Here is a 25,910-nt window from a genome sequence, read left to right on the forward strand (position 1 = left end):
ACAGCCTGGGCCCCCCGGCCCCGGTACGGCCCAGGGAGACAGAGGTGATCCGGGGCTGCCAGGCTTCCCTGGCTCCCCTGCTAGGAAGGGAGAGCCAGGACTTCCAGGAGGCCCCGGTTACAACGGCGGCCCAGGGTTCAAGGGTCAGTCGTTGTGCTTGATCAGTCATTACTGTCCGTCATGGTTTACCATCAAAAAAGTACTTCAATTGATTTGGTTTGATAATACGAAACGAAGCTAAGCTAAGCTAGGCTAAGCTAAGCTAAGCTAACAGTGTGCTTGCTCTGCGTTCCCCAGGAGAGAGAGGCGTCACCGGCTACAGCGGGGGTCCCGGGCTGAAGGGTTACCGTGGCGAGAACGGTCACTATGGCGGCCACGGCCTCAAGGGATCCAGAGGTAAGGGGCACACACCTTAGCATTAGCATGGACATGGAATTAGCATGCTGATATGTAGCATAGCATGAGCGTTGTAACGCGACGTGAACCAATTGTCTCTCTCCCCTTCGCTCTCTCTCTCCAGGTGTGCCTGGGCGTAAGGGACGGCCAGGCCATACCTTCCCCCCGTCTGGGATCAGGGCACCGTACGGGGACCCGGGTAGTCCCGGGGCCCTCGGGGGCCCTGGGGACAGTGGAGAGCCTGGTCAGCCTGGGATGCCAGGGCGACCTGGTGCGTCCCGCCTCTATGATGTGTTGACTATAGGAGGAGCCGCATTGTAGGCCTGTGTTGGAGAAGCTAGCTCCACTGTTAATCCCTGTTGTGTGTGTGTGTGTGTGTGTGTGTGTGTGTGTGTGTGTGCTCGGCAGGTCCTAAGGGTCGCCCGGGGCCGGTGGGTAAGCTGGGTCGCATGGGTTCTAGTGGTCTGGTCGGACCTGTCGGAGATCAGGGTCCCCCTGGCTTCCCTGGACCCACTGGAGAGCAAGGTAGGAGCTCTGACCCTCAGTCTGATTGCCTGTCGGAATGGTTTGTCATTTCATGTACTTATTTCTACCTAAATTAGTCAAAAGTTCAGCAACCAATGTTGCTGTATTCAAACTCTTCTTCTTTTCCCAACCCTACCCTTGCCTCCCCTCCTCCACCCCCCCATCACCCCTCTCCTTGCCCTTCCCTGCCTCCCTCACTTCACCACCTCAACCGACTCCACCGCCCTCCCCCTCCACCTCCTCCTCTATCCCCCTCCACCTCCTCCACCCTCCAGGCTCCCCCGGTCAGCCGGGTATCGCCGGTGTCCCGGGCGGCGTGGGGCGTGGCAGCAGCATCGGCTACACCCTGGTGAAGCACAGCCAGAACGAGCAGGTGCCCATGTGTCCGCAGGGCATGGCCAAGCTGTGGGACGGGTACAGCCTGCTGTACGTGGAGGGGCAGGAGAAGGCCCACAACCAGGACCTCGGTACGCCTAGCCAACCAGCTTAGCCTAGCCTAGCCTAGCTTAGAACCCCCCCCCCCCCCCCCCCCGCTAACGATTGATAAGATAACACAAGATGTCACGCACAATAGGAGACTGGGAAAATGTGGATGGACAGGATATCATTGTGAACTATTACTGCACGTTTGTGAATTGTCTTCTACTGGACAACGCCATTTGAATTCAAAATCAATTAAAGATAGAAATCACAACCTTAATACATGTAAATGTAACCTCTGTGCTTCTCTCTCTCTCTCTCTCTCTCTCTCTCTCTCTCTCTCTCTCTCTCTCTCTCTCTCTCTCTCTCTCTCTCTCTCTCTCTCTCTCCCTCCCTCTCTCCTCCTTCTCTCTCTCTCTCTCTACCAGGTCTGGCTGGGTCCTGTCTCCCTCGGTTCAGCACCATCCCCTTCCTCTACTGCTCCCCTAACGAGGTCTGCTACTATGCCAGCCGCAACGACAAATCCTATTGGCTGTCCACTACCGCGCCAATTCCCATGATGCCCGTGGCCGAGGAGCAGATCCGCTCCTACATCAGCAGGTCGGCCATCTTAGTTTCCTGTCTGTTGTCCAGTGTTTATTCTGTCGTTTTTTGTGTATATATATATATATATATACCCTCTTTACCCATGACCTTTGACCCGTGGCTGTGGTTGTTGTGACGTTCCAGGTGTTCCGTGTGTGAGGCGCCCTCCCAGGCTGTGGCGGTCCACAGCCAGGACATGACCATCCCCACCTGCCCCCGTGGGTGGAGGAGCCTCTGGATAGGATACTCCTTCCTCATGGTGGGGCTCCGCTCAATGTGCACCTCCTCCACCCTCCTTCTCTCCCCATCACCTCCCCCCCCCCCCACCCCCCTCCTCTCCCACCCTGCGGCACCTCCTCCTTCCCCTCCATCACCTCCTCCACCCTTCTCGCCCTCACCTCCTCCTCCAACCACTCCTCCACTCTCCTCTCCTTGCCCCTCCTCTTTACTCACCCCCCCCCCCCCTCCTGCTCCACCCCTCCTCTGCCTCCCTTCTGCACGTCCTCTGCTCTCCTCGTCCTCTGCCCTTCTCCGCCCTCCCTCCGCCTCCTCCTATTACCTCAACCCCCCCCCCCCCTCCTCTCTCCTCACTAATCGATGCCTGCTGTCTCGCACACAAAGTCAAAAGTCAAAGTCAAAGTGCTCCGTCGTCAAAGGGAACGCAGCGGAACCTGCTTATTCTGTCCAGTGACTCTCTTCCATCAAACCAATGTGTCATCGACCTTCTAAAGCCACCACTAACCTCCTCCTCCCTCCTCCCCCTCCTCCTCCCCGCAGCACACGGCGGCGGGCGCGGAGGGCGGCGGCCAGTCCCTGGTCTCGCCGGGCTCGTGCCTGGAGGACTTCCGCGCCACGCCCTTCATCGAGTGCAACGGCGCCAAGGGCACCTGCCACTACTTTGCCAACAAGTACAGCTTCTGGCTCACCACGGTGGACCAGCGGCGCGAGTTCGTGGACCCGCCGCCGCAGGAGACCCTGAAGGGGGGAACGCAGCTGTCCCGCGTCAGCCGCTGCCAGGTCTGCAGCAAGCTCTTGTAGTCTCCCCGACCCCCCCCCCCCCCCCCCCCCCCCCCCCCCCCGCCCCTCCTCGTCCTCTCCTGGTGGGGAGGGATGGAGAGACCGACCAGAGGAGGAGGAAGAGGAGGAGGAGGAGGAGGAGGAGGAGGGAGAAAGACTGATAAAAGCGGTGGTGACGACGTTGAGGATGATGATGCTCGTGTTAGAACGCCTCCAGTCATGATAAGCGTACAGACGAGGAGAGAGAATGAGGGTTGAGCATGGTAGAGGATGAGGTGCTATAAGAAATACAAAGAATAAGCGTTAGAGAAATGAATGACTGAAAGAAAACAAGGCCCCTCTCCTCTGGTGTTGTGTTGTGGTGGTGTGTTGGGTGTCGAGGAGGAAGTGGATAAAGGAGGAGGAGTTGGAAGAGAGAGGGGATTTGCCGTTGTTCTTCACTAGATTATTATTTACAGTGGTGCTATTGTGTGTCTTCCGTGTCTTTTGATCTCACATTATGTTTTTTTTTTTTTTTTTCTCCTTGTAGTCCTGTGTTTTCACTGGGTTATCTCGCATCGAGTTCCCCCCCCCCCTCCCCCCCCTCTCCCCCTTTCACTAGGCCTTGCAGCGCTTCGACTCACCAATTCAGAATAACGCCCACCAATCATACCATAGTACTAACCATGCAGCACTCCCAATAAATATCCAAGCGTCTCGTGTTGGATATTGTTGTTCTATGAATGACCTCATTCTTTGTTTGTACTCTCCATGAAAATGTTGGTTCCGACTGAATTGGTCGAGTTGAAGTGGTTTTTAACACGTATTTCTTTCCCAGAGTCTGGTACTGTCATCCATACTACGATACCTTTATCTACTCCTTGTAGATTTCAGGAAATCCGCACTTTCTTTACAAACCCAAAAACGATGCTCAAGGCAGACTGTGATTGGCCGTCATCAGGCCACGCCGGGCCATTTTTACACTTGTTAATATATTGCACTGATGTGATTGGCTTCCTTTGTATTTTTTTTACGGCCAATAGGTAGCGGCATGCTTAATCATCTACTCTAGTTGGATTTACAGGCAACGCTTTCCCATTATTCAACTTTTCACTGACTGTGGTAAAACATACCACTGCATGCTATTATTGGCAAAACAGTCATATGTTTGCCTTTGCGTTAGAATGTTTTACCATCGGTTGCATCCAAAAACCGGCAGATCCCAGTCTTTGCTGCACATGACCGAATACCCCCACATTCCCACCACCCTGAACACAAACTCTTCTACGCAGATGACGCATGCATAAGACACAGACAGGTTGTCTTTGTCGTTGTTGTACATAGTGCTTATTGTCTGGCTCTGATCCAGTTTGTTGGTATTATGATGTTGACGCCGAGTCACATGGTGTATTTTGTTAATTGTGGTGCTCTCTTCTTCTTCTTCTTCTCTATCGTCTTTCCCTGTGGAGTTTCCTCGTCTCTTAGCTAGGGAGACGTAGCGGGGTACGTAAAGCACGTGTCGTCCCATCCCAGTGCTTTAGCCTCACAAAGGTTAACATTGCACGTTTTCCAGTCGTCCTAGAACCACGTCCATGAGTGATCTGTTTCGGCTGAATTTGTTACCGATGCCTTGTGACGGACAGACCAGGACCTAGATCCTCCCTGGTGGCTGTAGCTTTGTACCCCCTCTTCGCTAGGCCAAGATGACGAGAACCCGGGGGGGGAACCTGTAACCACTAAGGCCTCTGTGTCCGACACGTAGCTCTGTCTCTATGCTGGTATCGGCTCTGAGATGGTGACCTTTTATGCATTTTACATGTTTTATTATTTTCACATCCCCCCCTCCATCCCCCTCCATTTGTCTCTGTCTATTGTTTGTAATGTAGATTGTAATTATTTAGTTAAATCTTAAAGTCACGTTATTCTCCCTGATTTTTTTAATGGTTGTTATATACTGAGTTGGGCCGGGGAGAAACTGAGCTGTACATTCAATAAAAATAAAAACCCAATAAAAAATGTTTGTATATGCCCAAAAATGTATTCACCAGAGATTTTTAGATGTAACACAGAATCAAAAAAGATCCACGGATGAACCGTGAACAGACGGATGAACCGTCTGTTTTTGCTCTGTAAAACGTATAGATTTCACATACTGACCTAACAAAGAAATTGAGAGCTATGATACGATCCATGTTTCTACACGACTGCAGAGAAAGGAAAGAATACTTTCCTCCAAGAGGACCATGGGAGACATGCGCCCTGACATGTCTGAGACCATAACGTGTATGTCTGTGCTCACTATGAAATAAAGTACAATACAACTGAACAGCTCAGAATGGTTTTATTTGGATCTGTCTTATCTGACACATAAAACACACATCAGCTTTACCAACGCTCGTGCCAGCCCGCTGGTCCTCATGAAGAATTTATAGACAGGTTTTGACTTGAGAATTCTGCTGCCAGACTTTCTTCTGAACACCAGAAGGAGCAGAAAACATAATTGCATGTTTCTGCATTGGCTGCTGAGGTCTTTTGAATTCACTCTCACATTGTTAACTACCACTTGATGTCCCACTCCAACCATGTTCATCACATGGCAGATCTTTTACTGAGAAAAACATCTTAATAGCTTGATGACATATGGCACATTTGATTTTGCAGACATTTTAATTCTGGAATCGAACTGGTGCTTTATCTAACTTTTACAAAACTGCACGTGATATATAGACTTTTATATAGACTATATAATTGAAGTAACTCTAAATAGATTAGAGCTGCAACCTAAGGTGCTAAACAAACAGGTTAATAAAGGTTTTGACCCTGGCCTGGTTTCAGTTGCTGAAATAAACAAGATAGGGGGAAAAGGGGAAGGAAGGGGCTGCCGTAAGGGAGTGTTGAGCGTCGTAAAACGTATAGCGTCAGCTGCAACCAACACAACAACACAGCTACCGAGATCCTAACGGACTCTCCTTTCTCATCTGATTTGGCTCACATCCACAGGTAATTACTACAACACCTCGACATTACATAGAAGCTAAACATTGCTATTTGATCTGGACCTGTGTCAATCGGTTCACAGTGTCACATTCATCCCAGCGTTTGACGAGGATGAGCTAACGGTGTTAGCATGTTGGCTTGGCATTGTATTTGATCCATGTCAAAATGTTGCTGTGTTTAAGTCTGTTATTAATGCGGCAAATGTTATCCCTGGCGGTGTACTGTAGTGATGTGCCGTTCCAGCACACTCCGTATGATGATGTGTGTGGGCGTTTTGCCAGCAGATTGTCCTAACATTATGTCAGTGGGTGGTGATGCATGGATCTGCTTATCTGGGGTTTAATATTGAACTCTCTCTGTCTCTGTGACAAGAGAGGGGGTTGAAGTGTGCAGGTAGAGTTAATTAACTCCCCCCCCCCCCCCCCCCTACTGCTTGTCCACACTCATGCTCAGTCAGAAGTCTATCCAGTGTAGAGACTATCCTGGATGAACTTTTGGTGATGGTACCCTTGTATACATATTAAGGGCCAGTTTGTATTTGGGTGGCGTATGTTTAACCCATACACCCTTCCTATGTCTCCATATTATATGCTGTTGGTCCACAGCTTGTAAATATTTAAATATATTCATTTCTTACCTATCACTTCATATTGAATATTTTATTTTATACCTCCACTAGACCTTTCTGCTTCTTAAGGTGTTTTGTGTACATGTATTTATTATGACTAGTACGTACTGTTGTCCTTCATATATGACCGTAATCGCTGCACGACAAAAACAAACATAATGCTAAAAAAAAGAAGCATAAGACAATGGTGTACGGAAACACAAAGAGTATTAGTGATTGTCACGAGGATGTCACTGCATGTATGATGTATAACCCTCTTACCCTGCCCTTGAACCAATAATAACAACAACACACCTTGACGGGGCCAGGTACGCTGGACTTCTCCGACACCCACTCGGACATGTCCTATGTCTTCATCAACGACTCGGCGCAGGCCAGCTCGCCGCTGCTGCAGGCCTGCATCGACGGGGACCTGCACTTCGGGCGTCGCCTGCTGGAGACGGGCTGCGACCCCAACATGCGGGACACCCGCGGGCGCACGGGCCTGCACCTGGCCGCCGCCCGCGGCAACGTGGACATCTGCCGCTTCCTGCACAAGTTCGGCGCCGACCTCCTCGCCACGGATTACCACGGCAACACGGCGCTGCACCTGTGCGGCCACGTGGACACCATCCAGTTCCTGGTGTCCAACGGCCTCAAGATTGACATCTGGTGAGGAGGGGAGGGTATTATGGGGTGTTGGTGATGTGTTAGAAGGAGGTTCCTCCGTTTTTAGGGAACAAGTTTTAGTCGTCGGGCAGAGGGTTTTTGCCGATAGCAACTTGAATACAGAGACTTAGCATTCTGCCCAGGATTTCATTCTTTTCGGTTATTTAGCAGACTTTCAGTGGATTCATGGTACAGGTCATTAAGGAGCAGGGGGTAGGGGTTAGGGGGTATCCTGCTAGAGACATGGGACATTGGAAATCGTTCGCCCCCAGAACATATTGGCTGGGAGTCCCAACAACTAACCTAACTTGACCCCAAGGTAGACTATTCTGCAAAACACTGTCGGCTGAAACTATAAAGGGGTAATTCATGTTGTTGAAAGTATAGCAGGTTGTGTTGTCCAAAGGGATCCCCGGTTTAGCGGCTAACGTTGCTACATCCGTGTCTCTCTCTGTGTGAGCAGTAACCACAACGGCTCCACCCCCCTGGTGCTAGCCAAGCGACGGGGGGTGAACAAGGATGCCATCCGCCTGCTGGAGGGGCTTGAGGAGCAGGAGGTGAAGGGCTTCAACCGGGGAGCGCACTCAAAGCTGGAGACCATGCAGATGGCGGAGAGTGAGAGGTAAACACCCACCCATTCACCCCCATCTTCATTCATTCATTCATTCATTCATTCATTCATTCAGTCATTTAGCTTTTTGGCAGAAGTAAGGCTTGGAGCAATCAAAGTTGGAGTAGCTACAAAAAGTATTAAACGCTGTGTTGCTGAACAGCATGTACACAGCTCAACATGGACTTCAGTGTTTTGCCTTTGTGGTGTTTAAAACATCTCATCTTTTTCCTCCTCGTCTTCCTCCTTCCAACACCCCAACACCTCATCATCCCCTCTCCCTCCACCACCTACTTCTCCTCTTTCTCTTCCTCCTCTTCCACTCACACACCTCCCCTACACCACCACTTCCTTTGCTCCTTGTCTTCGTGACGAGCACCTCCTCCTCTCCCCCCCTCCCCCCCCCCCCCCCTTCCCACCACCTCTCCCCACCCGCTCCTCCCCCTTCCCCCGCAGTGCGATGGAGAGCCACTCCCTGCTGAACCCCAACCTGCAGAGCAGCGAGGGCGTGCTGTCCAGCTTCAAGACCACGTGGCAGGAGTTTGTGGAGGACCTGGGCTTCTGGAGGGTGCTGCTTCTCCTGGTGGTCATCGCCCTGCTCTCCCTCGGCATCGCCTACTACGTCAGCGGGGTGCTCCCCTTCTCCAGCAACCAGCTGGAGCTGGTCCACTGAGGAGGAGGAGGAGGAGCAGGAGGCTCCAGCGCTGTTAGGCACTTGATTGCGTGTAAATATGAGCTTGAATGAAGTGAGGGGAGTTTGAAGGGCCCACCAGGTGTGGACTGGGTGGACAACACTCCCACTTGTGATGTCACAATCGCCTAGGATTTGTGACATCACAAGTGACACCTGGTGGTTAATTAGGGGTACCCTTTTTAAGAGGAGGAGGAAGAGTGGGGCGGATTCGGTGGGGGTAAAGGCTGTGTTACATTTCGAGTGAAGCGAGTAATGGTTTGAGCCTCTCCACATCTGTCTCTGTCCAACCAGGAAGTGGATGCGGTGTACCGGTTGGGGGAACAGAGTGGTTTTTGGTGCAACAAATAGAAGTTAAGACCACACCTACAGTCTAGGGGGGGCAAGACCTCAGATCTTCTTACAGTTTGTTTTTTTAAATGGCGGCGTGTTGAATGTGTATCTGATGCACATGATTTCATGGCTATGAGGTAGATCTTAGGGTGGATAGAAGAGATGCTAGGTGGGGGGGGGGGACAACTATGACTCGATGACATAATCAGTCACTATTGAAGCTCATCGCTACTTCATCGTTCTAGCGTTTGTGTTTAATTTATTTCAGCCAACTTTCATGACTTTATTTCCCACTGGATGGTCTTTGGATCTTATGAGGCCTGGTGGTTGGTGCTGCATTTGACCAATCCCAGCCATTTTTATACCTGAAAGAGGTCAATATGATGACTGTAGTTCCTTGTGACTCGTATTTTAAACTGAGTGCCAGAGGTGTTGCGTAAACAGTGTCTCTGTTTCGAAAAGTCTGCTTTCATTATTATTGTGCGGGTACAAACACACTTCCCTGATGTTTATTCCCATGGTGCATTGCTCCCTCCACACTGGTCCTTGAACTGACTTAAGCCCCACCCCACCACACCCAAATGTAACCAATTCTCATGCATCATGGGAAATACACTCCAGAGTCCAGCTTTGTTTAACCAGTGTTAAAATTAGCAGTCTAGCATCCGGTCTATAACATTTCGATTTTGTAGAGTAGGGGTCTCTTTATTTTATTCCGCTCCGAGTCTTAGCTGGGTGTAGCTTGAAGCATTGACACAGAGAAGAAATGGAGAGATTTAACATGCAGTTAAACTTACTACAAGGCTGATTGTCAACCAAATCTTAACGAATACTCCCTCGATATTAACTCCACATAACATTGTAACTCTGATTTACTCGTTGGTTTGTAGCCTAGACCAAACATTTTTATGATTAAATTTATATTTTAAATATACTACCAATTCAATGAATTTCATCCTTTATTGTTGTAATACGTTCTACTCTTATCTAAGCATTATTCTGTCGACACTAAAATAAAAAAATCACCTTTAAAAGGATTACTTAAGTATTACCTTTTAATGTCTTTCATGTTTATATTTAAAGCTGTATACAAGCAAAATTATTTTATGTATGCCATTTGCGTATTTCTTATTGACCCATATCTGTATCTGCATAATTCATTGTGTTATATATTCATTATTATTTCAAATTTATGTCCCCTTTTTTGTCTCTCGACATTTTGTGTATGTTCATTTCCCATTGTCTAAGTGTCAAGTCGCATTAAAGCTGTAAAGCAATGGATGCTTACAACTGTGTGTAAATATTAGTTTGTATACATATTTGTTTGTGACTCGCTTGTTTTTGCCGTCCCCCGACACAGTATGAGATGGTAGCTTAACTGTGTGCCTTTTTAAAAAGAAAATAACATTCAATTCCAATACTTTTTAACAGCACGGATTTCCTTTCAAGCATGTTGCTTTGTTGCATTAAATATGTAGAATTGTAAACATTATTGCACTCTTTAGACATAAGGTTTGACTTAAATCTGTCTTTTTAATGGTTTGTAATGGGAACTTGCAGCACTTACATTTCAATATCACCTGCAAATCCCCTTTTGTTTTCTGTGTGTGGGGCAAAAAACATTTTGGCAAAATCTATGTCTTATGTGGAGAGAATTAATAAAACACTTAAAATGTGAGATTGTGGTGAAATTCAATGGTTTGCTTTTTCTTGTGTGATTATCCTTCATGGAGTTGCACCCAATATACTTTATATGCCACCTCTATAAACTACTAAACATGAAAAAAAAATGGTGGGGGATGTTAACCCTTGTACATGGTATTGTTTTATATATTAATTAATACAATCAGTAGCCAATGTGAACACTTCATTATTTAGTATGAAAGTGTGATATGGCAGTAATACTTCAAGTTATGAATCCAGAACTGTACAAGGTTTTGAGAATACAAACAATGCTAACATATGTAATAAGAAATAGACAAGGAAATCTCTATTTTAATAAACACGCAATTCGCCCCTATATGGAACTTAGTTTAAATGACCATGTCTTAGTTGTACTCAAAATATAATGTTAAAACATCATTATAATACAATTTAATTTAATTTAATTTAACCTTTATTTTACCAGGCAAATTGCTTGAGATAAAAAATCTCTTTTACGAGCATGGCCTGCTCAATGAAAGCACAATGAAACAGGTATCAATCAAGTGCCAAACCACGAAGAAAGTTACCGCGAGAGTAGACCCCGACGGCAGCGCGAGATGAGGTTTGTGCAGCTTCTGCACAGGAAGCAAAACAAACGGGCTAGTTGTGCTAGCTGGAAGCCGTTGGAAAACTTAACACAAAATGTACGAAAATCGACAATAAAAACGACTAGCTAACCGGTCGAGGAGTAAAATGGACTCGGTATAAGACTATCGTCGAGGACTTCACGGTTCGGCCATGAATCTGAGAGGGCTGTTCCAGGACTTCAACCCGAGGTGGGACCAGGCACAAGCAGCGTTTAGCCTAGCTCTTTAGCCTAGCTCCTGTGTTTAGCCTAGCTCTTTAGCCTAGCTCTTTAGCCTAGCTCCTGTGTTTAGCCTAGCTCCTGTGCGCCAGGGCGCGTCGAGGCGTCGCTTTCTACTTAATCACAAGCTAGCCTGGTGCTAGCCTAGCTACCGTGTTGTTAGCATGTGTGTGTGTCGGCGTTATGACAGCTCATGTCATCTAGACGCTCGCATTGCTTTCCTCATTTGTTTAAACGAAACAATCATTTCCAGAGGGAATGATCTGCAAAGTTTCCATAACAAGACACTAGTAGACACAAGTACACACAAGTCACTTTGCTCAATAGACAATAATATAATAATTACAGAACAAAGCACTCCAACCAGTGCTTTCGTCTGATCTCTTATGTCATGACAACAACCGTGTGTATACATAAACACTTAAAATGACATGCAGCTGGTATAAATGTGTCGACAGGGGTTAAAAAAAAACAATTAATGTGAGTGCAATGGAAGGTTGCTTCAACAGGGTGGGTTACGCAGCGGGGACATATTGAGTTATTAAATCGATGGCTAAATGTCAATCACATAAGGCAATGCTATGTCCGACATAAGGAACAGGTATTGTTTTAGTTACATGATGCGATCTATGACAACATTACGTTTCTGATAAGTATGGCTACTCTGAACTCTTTCCAGTGTTGTTGTTTTTTTGTGTGCATCACGTATCGTATCGTGCATCCTAGCTACCTTAATGTTGTTTTGTAAGCTCTAATGTTACACGGTCTCAGTCGCTTTGGATAATTGCGTATGCAAAATGTCAATGTGTGTATGGAAATAGTGGTACAATGGTTATTAGGTGTGACTCAGCTGGAAGTTTCTGTGTTGTGCTCATCTCTTAGCTACCATCCCCTATGTCTCTCTCAATATATGAGCTTATAACTCACTACCTGTGATGACTACATTCATGACACTCGTATAGTTGGAAAGGTTTCTTTGTTGTTTATGTGGATATTGTAATCCATCCATATACTTTAAACCTTTCAGTTATAAATATACACATGAGCACAACATTTTATATTGAGCCCCCACTCTGTATGTAAGTAGAGAAAGGTAATTGTAAGTTGATGGTGTATCACTCTCAGTCGAAAGTTTCTGGGATCCAATCCCCATGTTCCTCAGTCTACCTGTAGGCATCCTAAAACAAGATGCACCCTAACCCCTACCTGCTCCTTAAGCACATGAACCGGAAAAAAACAACTAAAAAACGTGCTATTGTAAGTAACACAATCTCAGATGTCAACAATGTTTCTTCAGTGTCAGTGCCTGATCGTCTCTTCTCGTTGTTCTGCAGTAAGTTCCTGATCTACTCGTGTCTGCTGCTGTTCTCGGTGCTGCTGGCGTTGCGGCTGGACGGGGTCATCCACTGGAGCTACTGGGCCGTGTTCACGCCAATATGGATCTGGAAGCTCCTGGTGATCATTGGGGCCTCTGTAGGGACGGCCGTCTGGGCCCACAACCCCCAGTACAGGTGAGCATGCCCACCCGCGGTGCTGTAGGGCAGTGGAGCCCCAACTTGTTCAAGCCTTGACCCAAATGTGGAGCTACTTTTGACTACCAAATAGCGCTGCCATGTATGTTTATTAATTGATGCGGTAGTCTCCTTTTCAAACAAAATAATGATCAAATGAAACAGACAGGAGATATGATAACCTGGGCTTTATTATTATCCAAGATGAGGACATAAGGGATTTAGGCATATGTGGCTGAAAAAAGGTATATTGTGACCACTTATGGACCATAAACCCATACGTTAGTTTAAATGTTTAAAGAGTGGATTGAGTTGACAAAGATGGCAGGTTTGTCATGTTGGTTAAACAGGCTTATTAGATGTCTAAAAGTGTAACGTTTCTATTATTCAAGAAGTGTCTTTAGATGCCCAACTCAATTAAGTATTTACATACAGCCTTGACATGAACAAGCACATCCAATGATGGTCATCAAGTTACCCAAGTGTAATAGCATTATGCTCATACAAGCAAAGTTACTTTAAGGTCCAGTGTGTAAAATGTCGGTGACACCTGCATATTTCAACCAATTGAATCCTCACCTCTCCCTTTCCAACGACTACCGTGGCCTGTGTACTGGTCTGTATTGTGTTGGGTGCCAGTAGGTACTTTCAAAATTATGTAATCATCTGCGACAGCATTGAGTAGCCCAGTGATGAGGTTCTATTTCTGAATTTTATTTAGTCTGTAAATGTAATACTATTGCAAAGTGTTATTGTTCGTTGCGTTTCTTTTTGGGTATCTTTTGTCATAGTCACCGTGGACATTTTAGATGTTGAAAATGTTTTAAACAATGCAGACCCACTTGTCATAATCCCCCTCATCCACAAACTCCCATTCGCTACATTATTTGACACTATTAAAAGAAAGGAACTCGTTCTAATTGAATCCTCTAAATACATTAGGCTATTTTGGCGAATCGACCGAGCATGCTCTGAGGCACGTCCGAGAGAGGGTTGAGCCTCTCCAACACTTATATTTAACACCACGGTGTGTGTGGATGTGTGGAGCTGCATCATGCCAGCACTTTATGTTTATTGTCTAAACACGATTTAAGTGCGCAAAAAAAGAACACACCACATTCAAGCTGGAGATTTGGACCCTGAATCAACTGGCAACGGTGAGCGAACCGCCTTCTTCAGTCAGGACACGATTCAGAGCTTTGCTTTGCGCCAAAACGGCACTTTCATTCAAACCAACATAACGTTTACAAAGGAACCAAAAGCCTGGGAAGAATCCCCGTCACCCACGAGGGCCGGTCTCTCCGAACACAAACCACACCTGGGAGGGCCCCGAATGAGTGGAGAAGCAGGGCTATTTAAGCCCTGCTTCTCCACCTGTTCCTCCGGTGCTCTGCAATCAAATGTCAATTGGCACCGGCTCTCAATGTCCTCAATAGCGCCATCTGGCTTCCAGGGGCGCCGGGTCGGGACCGGGTTGCCACAGCGGTTACGATTGTTGTGGTTATGTCTTGCACTCCCGGTGTGTGTGACATTGTGTGCATGAGGTGGGGTGTGTGTTTGCTCATGAACCGCGGTGCCGTTCCGCAGGGCCGAGGGGGAGACGTGTGTGGAGTTCAAGGCCATGCTGATCGCCGTGGGTCTCCACGTGCTGCTGCTCATGTTTGAGGTGCTGGTGTGCGACCGCGTGGCCAGGGGCGCCTACTTCTGGCTGCTCGTCTTCATGCCCCTCTTCTTCGTCTCCCCCGTGTCCGTGGCCGCCTGCGTCTGGGGCTTCAGGCACGACCGCTCCCTGGAGGTACGAGTGACGCCGGCGGCCTCTGTGCCCGCGCTAGCCTACCTCTCTCTGTCTCTCTCTCTCCCAACACCCCAGCTTACCTATCTCTCTCCCCCCCCACACCCTTAATTATCTCTCTCTCTCCCCTCACACACTTACACCCCTCTCTCCCCCTCCCCACACCCTAACATACCTCTCTCTCCCTCCCCACACCTAACCTACCTCTCTCTGTCTCTCCCCCCCACACCCTTACCCCCCTCTCTCTCTCTCCCCACCCTAACCTCTCTCTCTCTCCCACCCCTGACCATGTGTCTCTCTCAGCTGGAGGTGCTGTGCTCGGTCAACATCCTGCAGTTCATCTTCATCGCCCTCAAGCTGGACAAGATCATCAACTGGCCCTGGCTGGTAAGAGAGAGAGAGACACATACACACGCACGCACATGCACACATACGCACAAGCTGCCGTCTTTTTCTTGGTCAAACAGTACCAGTGAGGCACTTCTTGATTATTCATTGTAGAATTACCCAGTATACACTTGTTATTGCTCTTATTACAATTGTGTGTGTGTGTGTGTGTGTGTGTGTGTGTGTGTGTGGCAGGTGGTGTGCGTCCCCCTGTGGATACTCATGTCCTTCCTGTGTCTGGTGGTCCTCTACTACATCATCTGGTCCGTGCTCTTCCTGCGCTCCATCGACATCATCGCCGAGCAACGACGCACACACATCACCATGGCGATCAGCTGGATGACCATCGTGGTGCCACTGCTCACCTTCGAGGTAAGCTAAAGGGCTGGTCATCGTCCCACGGTCACGCACATCAGCCCTTAACACCGTCACCTCTCCCTCCTCCTCAGCTCGCTCTAGCCCTCACCTCTCCCTACACCTCACCCGTTCTCTCTCTATCCTTCACTTCTTTCTAACCCTCCCTGTTTCTCTCTCTACCCTCACCCCTCTCTCACCCTCTCTCTACCCCGCACCTCCTCTCTATCCCCATTCATCTACACCTCACCTCTCTCCCGCCTCACTTTTCTCTATACCCCTCCATCTCTCCCTCTCTTCCCGTCCCTCACCCCCCTCCAGCCTGCCTCTTCTCTCCCGATGAGTCCTCAGCCAGTATGAACTCAGCAGGGTGCTGTCCTCTCTCTCTCTCTCTCTCTCTCCAGATCCTATTGGTCCACAAGCTGGACGACCACAACAGCCTGAGCTTCGTGTGCGTCTTCGTCCCGCTCTGGCTCTCCCTGCTCACCCTCATGGCCACCACCTTCGGACACAAGGGAGGCAACCACTGTAAGGCAACAATGACCGCGCCGTCACATTGAGTTCTTATGCATTCCTTGTGTGTTCACAAGCACCGTGCTAATAAACCGATGCTGAACTATCTAGGTTGATTAGCCTTTTGGTGACATCACAGCATTACACCTGGTGGTAAAATAACAGTAAACCCGTCCTGCTCCCACAACCAGAGTGTCTCACTTTGCATTGAAACCAGTCCTGTTGCTGGTGAAAGTAGCCTTCAACTGGGAGTACGTAAGTCTTAGTTTAGGTCATTTTTTACTCCCAGTCGAAAGGTTCTGGGTTCAAAACCCTCGAGCCCTATACCCTAGGTCCAACCACAGTCCAAAAGAACGAGGATAGAAGCCTCCAGTAGAACACTTAGCAGTATGAACGAGAACGACGGCCTAACCTGAAACGCGCGTGTCGTCCCCACAGGGTGGTTCGGCATCCGCAAAGACTTCTGCCACTTCCTGCTGGAGCTCCTCCCCTTCCTGCGCGAGTACGGCAACGTGTCGTACGACCTCCAGCGGGGCGGCGAGGACCCGGAGGAGGACGTGCCCGTGGCGCCGGAGCCGCCGGCGCCCAAGATGGCGCCCATCTTCCACAAGAAGACGGGCGTGGTCATCACGCAGAGCCCCGGGAAGTACTTTGTGCCGCCGCCCAAGCTCTGCATCGACATGCCCGACTAGGGCGCCCATCCGGAATGGAGGACAGGAGCGTTGGCTTGCCCCCCCCCCTGACCCGTTGAGACTCTGTAAGGCGCGCGGGCTGCCCTGACGCGAGGGACACTTATTAAACGGGAGCCTTAAGGACTATAAGGACGTACGTGCGTCCTATACTCATTGTACGTGGTTGTTTTAGGCACAGGGTCATCCTGACCCGGAGCTCTGGACGCTCTGTCGTCGTCGTCGTCGTCCCCCCCCCCCCCCCCCCCCCACTGGACCACTGGAAGAAACTTCCAGTATCTTCTGTGACCCGACGGATCCAGGACACACAGAGGAATAAAAGCCCCATGGAAGACAAACAAAATGGCACTTTGTATGAGGCCTCTTCCCAGAGGGCTGTAGCTGTAGGGGAGTGTGTACATACCATAATAATCTGAGCAGGGGACCACAATGCGTTTAGTAATGTGCCAACTGTAAACGTTACTCCAACATTATTAATATATCGTTCATGTTGTTATTCTTTCCTTTCCCGTTAGCCGGCCCGTGTTTCTAAGTAAACACTTCTGTCATACCACACACACACACACACTGTCGCTCTGATTTGCAGCCAAAAGAACAACAGCTGTGTGTGTGTGACAGTTGTTATTTTCCTTTAACCCAGTCCAATAATATTTTCAGTTAAAATGTCACCCAAAGAAGCTTCAACTGTTACTTTTCCATTGTAAATACACTGTAAATGTTACAACCCTTTGTTTTTTTAAACCTTAATAAAGGCCTTGGTTACAATTTGTTAAAATCTGTAATTGAAGACCAACTGCTATGAAACTTTGCTTAATGACAAGGGCAATTTAGTTTTACCTCAATGAGGAGCACCATTGTTGTAGAGGTCACTGAACATATGACCCATATATGAACATATATGGAGCATGTATCATGTATTGTATATGGATGATATATATTGGCAGATAACTTATTTGATATGGTTTGGCTGTAATAACAGAAATTACAAATCAAATATGGTAGTCATTTTATTTATACCTTATATAACACAAATGCACATAGATCAGATACAGAAAGATACAACCACTTTAGGGTGTGATTTCCCGAAACTGACATCCGGAAACTGGTTTGTACCAAAATAAATGAATGTGTGCCAGAAAAGGCACACATTCATTGTATGAAGGAATTGGCTGCATGTAGGTCAGGCAGGCGAAAGGCATGGGCCCTATAGCTGGAATGTTGGATAACCCTCTGGAGGGAGGCCAGGGTTTAATTCATGAAGATTTCTGTTTCCCTTCAACCATAATGTCACTTTGAAATGTACTGCTATCATGTCTATTGTATATTGACATATATTCTCAGAGCATTTCATTGTCTCAACCTCTGTAGGGAAGCGGAGTGAGAGGTTGGCTTCTGCTCTGCAGACCGGGGTTCAAATCCAGCAGATTTTCTTTAATTGAAGCCTCTTAGTTCTCTATCATGTGAATGGTCAAGTCAAGTATGACCTCTGACAATTTTATAGTTGGCGTCTTGGTGGCGCAGCGGTAAGGGTTGTTGGTTAACACTCTGTCGACTCAGGTTCGAGTCCCCGCTCACACGGCTAACAAGAAGTTGATGTGCTTCCTTACACTCGCTCAGAACCAGGGTTCGAGTCCCGCTGATGTACCTTAATCTTATTTCAATATCATGTGAATGGTAAAGTCAAGTATAACTTCCGAAAATGTTCTGGTCGGCGTCTTGGTGGTGCAGCGGTAAGGGTTGTTGGTTAACACTCTGTCGACTCAGGTTCGAGTCCCCGCTCACATGGCCACCAAGAAGGAGGAACCCCCAAAGGTCCTCCAACGTCAGCAGAACCCCCCCATCCCCCCCTTCATAGGGGCTGGGGGGGGTGTTAGGACTAATGGGGTCTTGCTACTTTTTTGTACATGTGAACAGTAATTTAGTTAGATTGTGACTATCCCATTAAGCCCCCCCCCCCCTGAAAAAGATTCTATCCTCTAGCTCTATAGATCTAGATCTAGCTCTATAGATCTAGATCTCTATCATATAGCTCTATAGATCTAGATCTATCGTTCTTAATAGATAGCACTCCACCACCAAGGCATTGAGGCTTAATTGGTTAATTGACTCGAACCCAGTACCTCAGGCGGTCCTCCAATATATTCTCCATTATATACTCCACAGTATATTCACACAATGACTTACGTGGTTAAAGTCCCGCTGATGTACCTTGGCAAAACCTAAACGGTTTTGCCACCGACCCAGGTTGTATCATTCATAAAACTTCAAATGCCAGCGCTTTCATCAGTGGGCCATTGGCTCAATCACCAATGCGTCGTGTAACCTACATAACAATCTTCTTGACTTGAACTATGTTACATTAAACCACAGATGCAGTCGTTTGTTCACAAACAAGTAAAAAAACTAAACAAAGTTAATTATTAAACTAAATGCATTGTTAAAATGCAAAATAATTGTGACTTGGGGCATGCCCCTGGCCTGGCATGACACGTTTTTAGAGCAAAAAAATCTAATTGGAAGCCAAATACAACTGTATAAAAAAAATCTGTGATCGAGAACTCCTCCGATGTGAACGCAAGCTTCTTTCAATTAGGACTCGTTACTTGCGTGTGTGTGTGCGCACGCGCGCGGCATCTGGTGGTGCATTCGTGACCAAGCAGAGTCTTTGGGGCTGGGTCGGGCTGCGCACCTGTTGCGCATTCAGCAATCAATCCATCAATCCATCAATGCGCAGGCCACACACACACACACACACACACACACACACACACACACACACACACACACACACACACACACACACACACACACACACACACACACACACACACACACACACACACACACACACACACACACACACACACACACACACACACACACAGCGTTTTCTTCAAACTAATCCACAAACCGGTTTTGACATCATCATCCCCCTGTGATGATGACGCTGCGGATTTTTCTGCAACATTTTCTTTGCAAAGTGGCAGTTGAAACTCTCGGGAACACCGGCTTGTGGACTACTACTTCCACTTTGTTTCTTCCTCCGGTGAATAAAATATGGGATAAATAAAAGAAAGCAATTATCATACAATCATGCAAACTCAAAATAGCCCCCCCTCCTCTTGCCCTATTCATACCGTTCTTCAGGGGATTGAGTCAACGTCAGCAGAACCCCCCCATCCCCCCCTTCATAGGGGCTGGGGGGGGTGTTAGGACTAAAGGGGTCTTGCTACTTTTTTGTACATGCAAACATTAATTTAGTTAGAGTGTGACTATCCCATTAAGCCCCCCCCCCTCCCAAAAAAAAGATTATATCATCTAGCTCTAGAGATCTAGATCTATCATCTAGCTCTATAGATCTAGAAATCTATCATCTAGCTATATAGATCTAGATCTATCGTTCTAAATAGATAGCACTCCACCACCAAGGCATTGAGGCTTAATTGGTTGGAAATTCAAAGAACATTATTACATGACTTGAACCCAGGACCTCAGGCGGACCTCAGACAGAGCTGGAGATTGCCAGAAGGATATTTTACATTATAGTCAAACAATGAATTATGTGGTTGAAATACAACATAAGCAGGACTTGAAACTGGGCCTCTCACACTTTACTCAGCAAGTCCTACCACTGCACCAGCAAGACACTTGGTGGTGCAGTGTGGATGGTTAACTGGATAACTAAGCCATTTCCGAATTCTATTTAATTTTAAGACTTCCGTTTCATTCTCTTTGGCGACACTTCTGGTGTTTGTATGGTTATTCTTCCCATTGATACAATCAGTTTTGCCACCGACACCCAGTTCATATTCAATCAATGGAAGGGCTTCCAATCACCATTGTGTATCTCATTGGCATTAGAAAGACTTCATACAATAACAAGATACAATAACCTAAAATAACCTTAAATCACGTGACTTGGCACATTTTCAAAAGTCCAAAACAGTACTCAATTGAAATGCCTCTATTCACATGAAATCCATGTTCAACAATAAGAGCCCCATTTAGCTACACAAACACGATTTCCATCAAGACACAATTGTTTATCTCACTATACATATTTATATTGCTAGATCTGTAATTGCAGATCAACTGCAGCAGCTTTATTTAAAAATCAAACAAAATATTTAACTGATGTGGATTCTGAAGTGAAAGCAGTCATGTGACCTACCGCTAGAAGATTACGTTCTCAACATCGTAAACATTTTTTGCTAAACGACAGACAATTCCAACCCCAAACTAAAAAAGGGCATGCAACAACCAGAGTTATGCATTTCATAACTGTGCCCATGCACATCAATAGCGATTCTTTTCACGTAGTTTGACCTCCACATTCATCACATGAAAGCTGGGACTCCACTGATTCGAACAGTCCAAACCATATCACTCTGTGACTACAACTCAAAACAATAAAGAACAAAAGTCACTTTTTCTAGTTACATCCACAGATTATGTGTCACCTTTGATGTGTCTGTCATCGGAGTTGTGTTAGATCGCATAAAGCCACCATCCACAGGTCTTCTGGAGTCTGGGCACCATTTTGCACCTGAACAATAACACACGGTGTTTACAATTCGGGCCTTCAATCAGAACACACGTCCTTCATCGCCATCTGCTGGCCGTATGGGCGTAACGCACGTATATAATAGGGCCTACACGTTAAACAGACTTTCCATATGTGTATATTAATTTGTGGAAACTCTCGCGGACTTTCTGAATCGTGCGAGAAACTCAGTTTCATGGAGGAGGGTTGATGCTGCGATTCAGCCTTACCCTCCAAAGGTGATTTCAAGTACAGGGTCGATAGAAGCAGTGGTAGTTAACTTGTCATCAAACTGTTGGCTTGTTCACATGTTACAGAAGAGAGTGCATTTCAGATGCATCATCTTATATCCGTGAAGCATGCCCTATCGGTGCAACTGATCCTGGAGAAACGCCACAATGTCCAGCAGATCTTAAGGGGTCTGAACAACCCCACATTTCTGAAGTGGACAAACTAATAACCCCATCGATATCACTGATGGACACAAGTACCTCCCAACGTCTCAAACATAAACCAAAATCAAACTGTATTAAATATTCTTCAATAAAATCAAGCTTTCAAGTGAATGACAGCTGCTGTATTTTGAGATATCTCATTCTTTCCAAACCAAAGCAGAGACAACTTCTCTCCAAATTCAGAGATAATAAGGTCTTTAATTCAGAAAAACAAGAGCAGAATTAATTTTCTTAAGCAATGCATTATGTTGCCGTATATCTGTCTTGGACATTTTCACTCAAACAGGGTATTATATTTATTTACACCTCTAACATAAATGCACATAAATCAGATATAGAAAAGGGTTGGACTTTGGGTTAGCACTTTTTTGCACCAATGTGTGCCTTTCCCGCATCAATTTATGGTGGACATGCATTGATTTATGTAAAGGAAAGCACAATTAAGGCACCAGGTGACAATTCAAAATATAATGCAGTAAGGCTCATTTACATTTAGGGCATTTAGCAGACACTTTTATCCAAAGCGACTTACAATAAGGGCTCTCAGGCATACCGAAGGCCTAAATGAGTTCTAATATTTATTCTTACGTAGACCTCAACTAATATCCCTGCGGAGTCAACACACATAGGCATGACGACTCCTCGCTCCTCGTCTGTGTGGGTGACAGAGTGTCCTTAGCGTGCTCACTGCCTCCTAGAAGAACAGACTGAAGAAGTTCACTGCCTTCTCCCCCTTCTCAAGTTCGGCTCCCTTGCAGAAATCTGGCGGATAGAGCATCGATGGGTCGGATACCCCCTTCATGTTGTTGTAATAGCTAAACGGAGAGAAAGAAAAAAAAAAGCACATTGAGGTCTCCTCGTAACTGCATTCATGCCCACATCAGGGTGGTGGTTGAGGGTGGCCTCTGATCGCTACACCTACCTGACCTGGATCCATCCGTATTGGTCGGTGTGGTGCGCGGTGCCGACAGGAATGCAGCCGAACTCCGTGACGGTGCTCATGTACTTGCCTGCGTGGGGAACAGAAACCGTCACGCTCCAGACGGGGACAGTCTAAAGCTCAGGGCGAAGAGTAGACGGTTTTATGTTATAGAAACATGGCCCGACACGGTAAGATCAAATGTAAATAATACCACATGGGAAATGTGGGTATGACGAAAGAAGTAGGCGGACAGTAACAATAGCAAGTAATGCTAGTAAGTAAGTAATAATACAATTATGGAAGAGCATAATAATATAAAGGCAAGTTTTGTAGTGGGTTTCACTCAGGACTCGAGGCACTTCGCACATGGGAGACACGGCTCAAGAATACAGTAATAAAGAACAGGTAAAATAACAAAAAAGGGATATATAAGGGACCCTCTGCCGCTGACCTGTGTCAGGGTTTGTCCCGACCCAGGTGTTGACCAGGAGCCCCTCCCCAGGGCCCGAGGAGCTGCCCAGCACTGCCTGGCCTATCAGCTGGGCGTCCTTGGGGATCTCCAGGGGCTGGAAGTCTGTTTTCAGGGCTCTCTTGGTGCAGTTGCGGTTCTTCTTGTCTATGAAGAACATGGCGCCCTGCCGGACAGAGGACATACAGGGGCACTTTGTTCATCTGTCCACACGATGGCTCGGTTCAAGATGATAAGAAATTGAATAAGTGCAAGAAAAGAAAAAAAATATGCAAAAGTATACAGTATGTATACAGTATCTCAGCGACATGACTGATTTGGCATTCATCGACGCTGGTTGACAATGTAGGTTCAAGTGGGAAAAGAACATAACTTAGGCTCTGTGATCTGGAAAAACTGATGTATGTTTTTAACACATGGCCCTGAGATGCGTCGATACAACCAAAAACAATGAAGCTGTAGATCTGTAAAATATTCTTTCATGTCATTTCTAGGCCACTTGTTTTAACAAAGGTAAATAATGCGACATTGGAAATGAAACCAATGTTGTCACTTAAGTTCAGTAACACTACTGAATTGTATCCAGACATTTTCGTTCCCCTTTTACTCTCAAGTGAGGAGAAGTGACTGTGTGATAGAGAAATGTGATAGTTCCTCTTCTCTCTGGTTTTTCCTAGTCGCTAGAACTGGTTACATTTGGTCCAAGAGCTAGAACTGGTTACATTTGGGTATTCATTTATAATATGGATCAGTTCAACAGCGCTATCTATCTGGAGTATCCGTATACACAATATTAGGTTATTTCCTACAGTCCCAAATGGGAAGTAGGTGTAGTCAATCACAATAGTGTGGACTCTGGGGTTGGGCAACATACACACACACACACACACACACACACACACACACACACACACACACACACACACACACACACACACACACACTCTGCATTAAACCGGTTTATACATCAACAACCTGTTCCCTGGCATGCCATCTCGGTTGCGTGTGGCGGGGTCAACTATTTCTCCGGCCCCAGTCTGTTTACCGTCATGTTTTTCGCTGTTTTCTCACCTCCCTGTATAACAACAGGGCGTCCTCGGAGAAGCTCTTGTTGTTCAGGATTCCATGCTTCTGGATTCTGATCCGTTGTTCCAGAGCATCGTAGATGTAGTTAGCGGTCTCCCACAGGGCTTCATTCTGAGTGGACTAGGGGGGAATGGGGAAAGGAGGGTATTTTTATCTCAGGATTTATTAGTCCAGGGATTTTTATAAAGGCCAAGCAAGATAAAAAAGAAGAGGAAAAGAAGAGGATGACTTACCACCATCACACTTCCACTCAGAAGGGGAGGACTTTCTGTATTAAAGGAAACATTAAAACAATTAAGATTAAGATTAAGATTACGAGAGAGCAGAGCCTACAGCACCCCCTAGTGGACATAATACACAGTATACTACAAAAACGACAACAACTCATGTCTGACGCATTGTAATGGGCATTTAAAGCAGTTGATGCATGCGATTTATTATGAAATCGCTGTTCAAATTACAGTACTTACTGCATCGCTGAGGTTCCTGAGCCAGGCCACCCACTGCCAACAGGCATGTTAGTAGCAGAGCTTGCATCCTTTCTAGTCCTTCGAGTTTCAACAACAAACCAAAGTGCGTGATATGGAAAGCTTTTATTCCCTCCTGGAGATGCAGCAGGTTTCGAAACACACATCCGGGATTAGTGGAGGAGGTTCTTGCTGCAGAGTTCCAGCCTGGGTCCCTCCTTCGAAACCTTGTGCTTGGATAATGAGTGACGTAGGAGATTGTGGACACCAGAAGGACTATTGGTTGAGTGACAAGAAGAGATTTTGATTTATTATTTGGCTTATTAATTGTAACTAGTCTTTTTCTAATGTCCTTTTATCAGACTATGAATTTGACACATAACATTGATATTAACATTAACAATGATATTGGTTTTGATATCATCTACATGAAATATTATAAATTAGTTATAATTCAGCAAACCTATTCCCATATATTTCTTCTTTCTTTTACGTTTTATCATTTATGTTCTACACACAACTTGGGCACTTTTATTTTGATTATTTGGTACATATCATTTATTATCAATAAGCAAGATGAATGAATTGGCAACATAATACAGTGGCGTGTAAAGTTATTTATTAATGAGGACGCTTGATAAAGACAGGGGATTAACACGTGTGATAACACACTACACGTGACTTTCAACCATGGTTCCCAGCAATGAAGGCGGGACTGAGGCTGGAGCTTTGCAGCCGGATGCTATTGGTTATTGTCAATAACCAATAGCATCCGGCTGCAAAGCTCCAGCCTCAAGCAAACGTGTATGTCCAAGTTCAGGATCAATAATTTATTTACCCTGAACTTGGGACATAATTTGCTTGTAAAGCTTGCATTTTCAGGTGTATTGGTGTTTTAGTAGGGTTAAGGTTATGAACGATTCTTCCCCTGATTTACGATGTTCTAAACCTTTGGCCGCACATAAACACCACTCGTGACTATATCAGTTACGTCCTATCTTCATTGTCACAAGACCGGGAGTCACAAGACTGGTGAGTGAGTGACAGGTCTGGTTTTGTTCTACATTTCTGATACCTGAATGTGCGCAAACTTGTTTGACTGCAGACCTAAGTCAGCCTATCATGTGGCTGACTTATAGGGTTTCACCTTTTTAATGTGCACCTATACTTTTATTTGCAGTGTAGAAAATCATGAAGCCATCATGATAAAGTACTTCAAATGTTGTAGTCTTGATAAAGCGTGGTCTCGATTCTTGCCTCTGGAATCGTGGTTTCGGGGCCAGGTATGACTCGACTAGTGGTAAAGGTTGAATAAACACAAATCAGTTTATTCAGATAAACGGTAAACAGACAAGCACCCTGGAGGTGGTTCATCAAGCGTCTG

The 25,910-nt window shown here is 46.4% G+C and overlaps 4 protein-coding genes across 4 annotated transcripts in view; 3 read left to right on the forward strand and 1 right to left on the reverse strand.

Annotated features, from left to right (window-relative positions):
- Nucleotides 1-2,964, forward strand: part of col4a6 (collagen, type IV, alpha 6) — a gene marked incomplete at its 3' end in the record, with an annotated part of 83,092 nt that extends 80,128 nt beyond the window's left edge. The window contains exons 39-46 of the mRNA XM_084487318.1: nt 1-143; nt 298-396; nt 521-667; nt 805-921; nt 1,197-1,388; nt 1,770-1,941; nt 2,071-2,185; nt 2,704-2,964. The exon at nt 1-143 is cut by the window's left edge and continues 19 nt beyond it. Of these exons, the coding sequence (XP_084343444.1) occupies nt 1-143; nt 298-396; nt 521-667; nt 805-921; nt 1,197-1,388; nt 1,770-1,941; nt 2,071-2,185; nt 2,704-2,964 (1,246 nt within the window). The remainder of the gene's footprint in view (nt 144-297; nt 397-520; nt 668-804; nt 922-1,196; nt 1,389-1,769; nt 1,942-2,070; nt 2,186-2,703) is intronic.
- Nucleotides 2,965-5,827: 2,863 nt separating this feature from the next.
- LOC311368273 (ankyrin repeat domain-containing protein 46) lies at nt 5,828-10,507 on the forward strand. Its single transcript, XM_084487068.1, has 4 exons — nt 5,828-5,922; nt 6,856-7,198; nt 7,659-7,817; nt 8,262-10,507. Exons 2-4 carry the CDS (start codon nt 6,888-6,890, stop codon nt 8,476-8,478), a joined length of 687 nt encoding a protein of 228 aa, XP_084343194.1. The 5' UTR covers nt 5,828-5,922; nt 6,856-6,887; the 3' UTR covers nt 8,479-10,507.
- Nucleotides 10,508-11,125: 618 nt separating this feature from the next.
- Nucleotides 11,126-17,145, forward strand: tmem185 (transmembrane protein 185). Its single transcript, XM_084487057.1, has 7 exons — nt 11,126-11,309; nt 12,673-12,849; nt 14,437-14,644; nt 14,945-15,028; nt 15,224-15,400; nt 15,787-15,910; nt 16,334-17,145. Exons 1-7 carry the CDS (start codon nt 11,272-11,274, stop codon nt 16,585-16,587), a joined length of 1,062 nt encoding a protein of 353 aa, XP_084343183.1. The 5' UTR covers nt 11,126-11,271; the 3' UTR covers nt 16,588-17,145.
- Nucleotides 17,146-21,766: 4,621 nt separating this feature from the next.
- Nucleotides 21,767-24,678, reverse strand: LOC311368816 (ependymin-2-like). The gene is made up of 6 exons (XM_084487585.1): nt 24,530-24,678; nt 24,293-24,327; nt 24,045-24,179; nt 22,956-23,139; nt 22,505-22,592; nt 21,767-22,397 (listed from the first exon to the last, which is right to left on the reverse strand). Exons 1-6 carry the CDS (start codon nt 24,594-24,596, stop codon nt 22,277-22,279), a joined length of 630 nt encoding a protein of 209 aa, XP_084343711.1. The 5' UTR covers nt 24,597-24,678; the 3' UTR covers nt 21,767-22,276.
- Between the last annotated feature and the right edge of the window lie 1,232 nt (nt 24,679-25,910).

Source organism: Micromesistius poutassou, assembly GCF_964030765.1.
Source record: "Micromesistius poutassou genome assembly, chromosome: 23".
Taxonomy (NCBI): Eukaryota; Metazoa; Chordata; class Actinopteri; order Gadiformes; family Gadidae; genus Micromesistius; species Micromesistius poutassou.

Excerpts from the sequence above, each read along its gene's own strand:
- LOC311368273 (XM_084487068.1), top strand. The coding sequence starts at position 6,888 with ATGTCCTATGTCTTCATCAACGACTCGGCGCAGGCCAGCTCGCCGCTG. Across the intron at positions 7,199-7,658 it reads GGCCTCAAGATTGACATCTG|TAACCACAACGGCTCCACCC; the intron begins GTGAGGAGGGGA and ends CTGTGTGAGCAG. Across the intron at positions 7,818-8,261 it reads CAGATGGCGGAGAGTGAGAG|TGCGATGGAGAGCCACTCCC; the intron begins GTAAACACCCAC and ends CTTCCCCCGCAG.
- tmem185 (XM_084487057.1), top strand. The coding sequence starts at position 11,272 with ATGAATCTGAGAGGGCTGTTCCAGGACTTCAACCCGAG. Across the intron at positions 12,850-14,436 it reads GCCCACAACCCCCAGTACAG|GGCCGAGGGGGAGACGTGTG; the intron begins GTGAGCATGCCC and ends GCCGTTCCGCAG. Across the intron at positions 15,911-16,333 it reads ACACAAGGGAGGCAACCACT|GGTGGTTCGGCATCCGCAAA; the intron begins GTAAGGCAACAA and ends TCGTCCCCACAG.
- LOC311368816 (XM_084487585.1), bottom strand. The coding sequence starts at position 24,596 with ATGCAAGCTCTGCTACTAACATGCCTGTTGGCAGTGGGTGGCCTGGCT. Across the intron at positions 22,593-22,955 it reads CGGGACAAACCCTGACACAG|GCAAGTACATGAGCACCGTC; the intron begins GTCAGCGGCAGA and ends TTCCCCACGCAG. Across the intron at positions 22,398-22,504 it reads TACGGATGGATCCAGGTCAG|CTATTACAACAACATGAAGG; the intron begins GTAGGTGTAGCG and ends CTCTCCGTTTAG.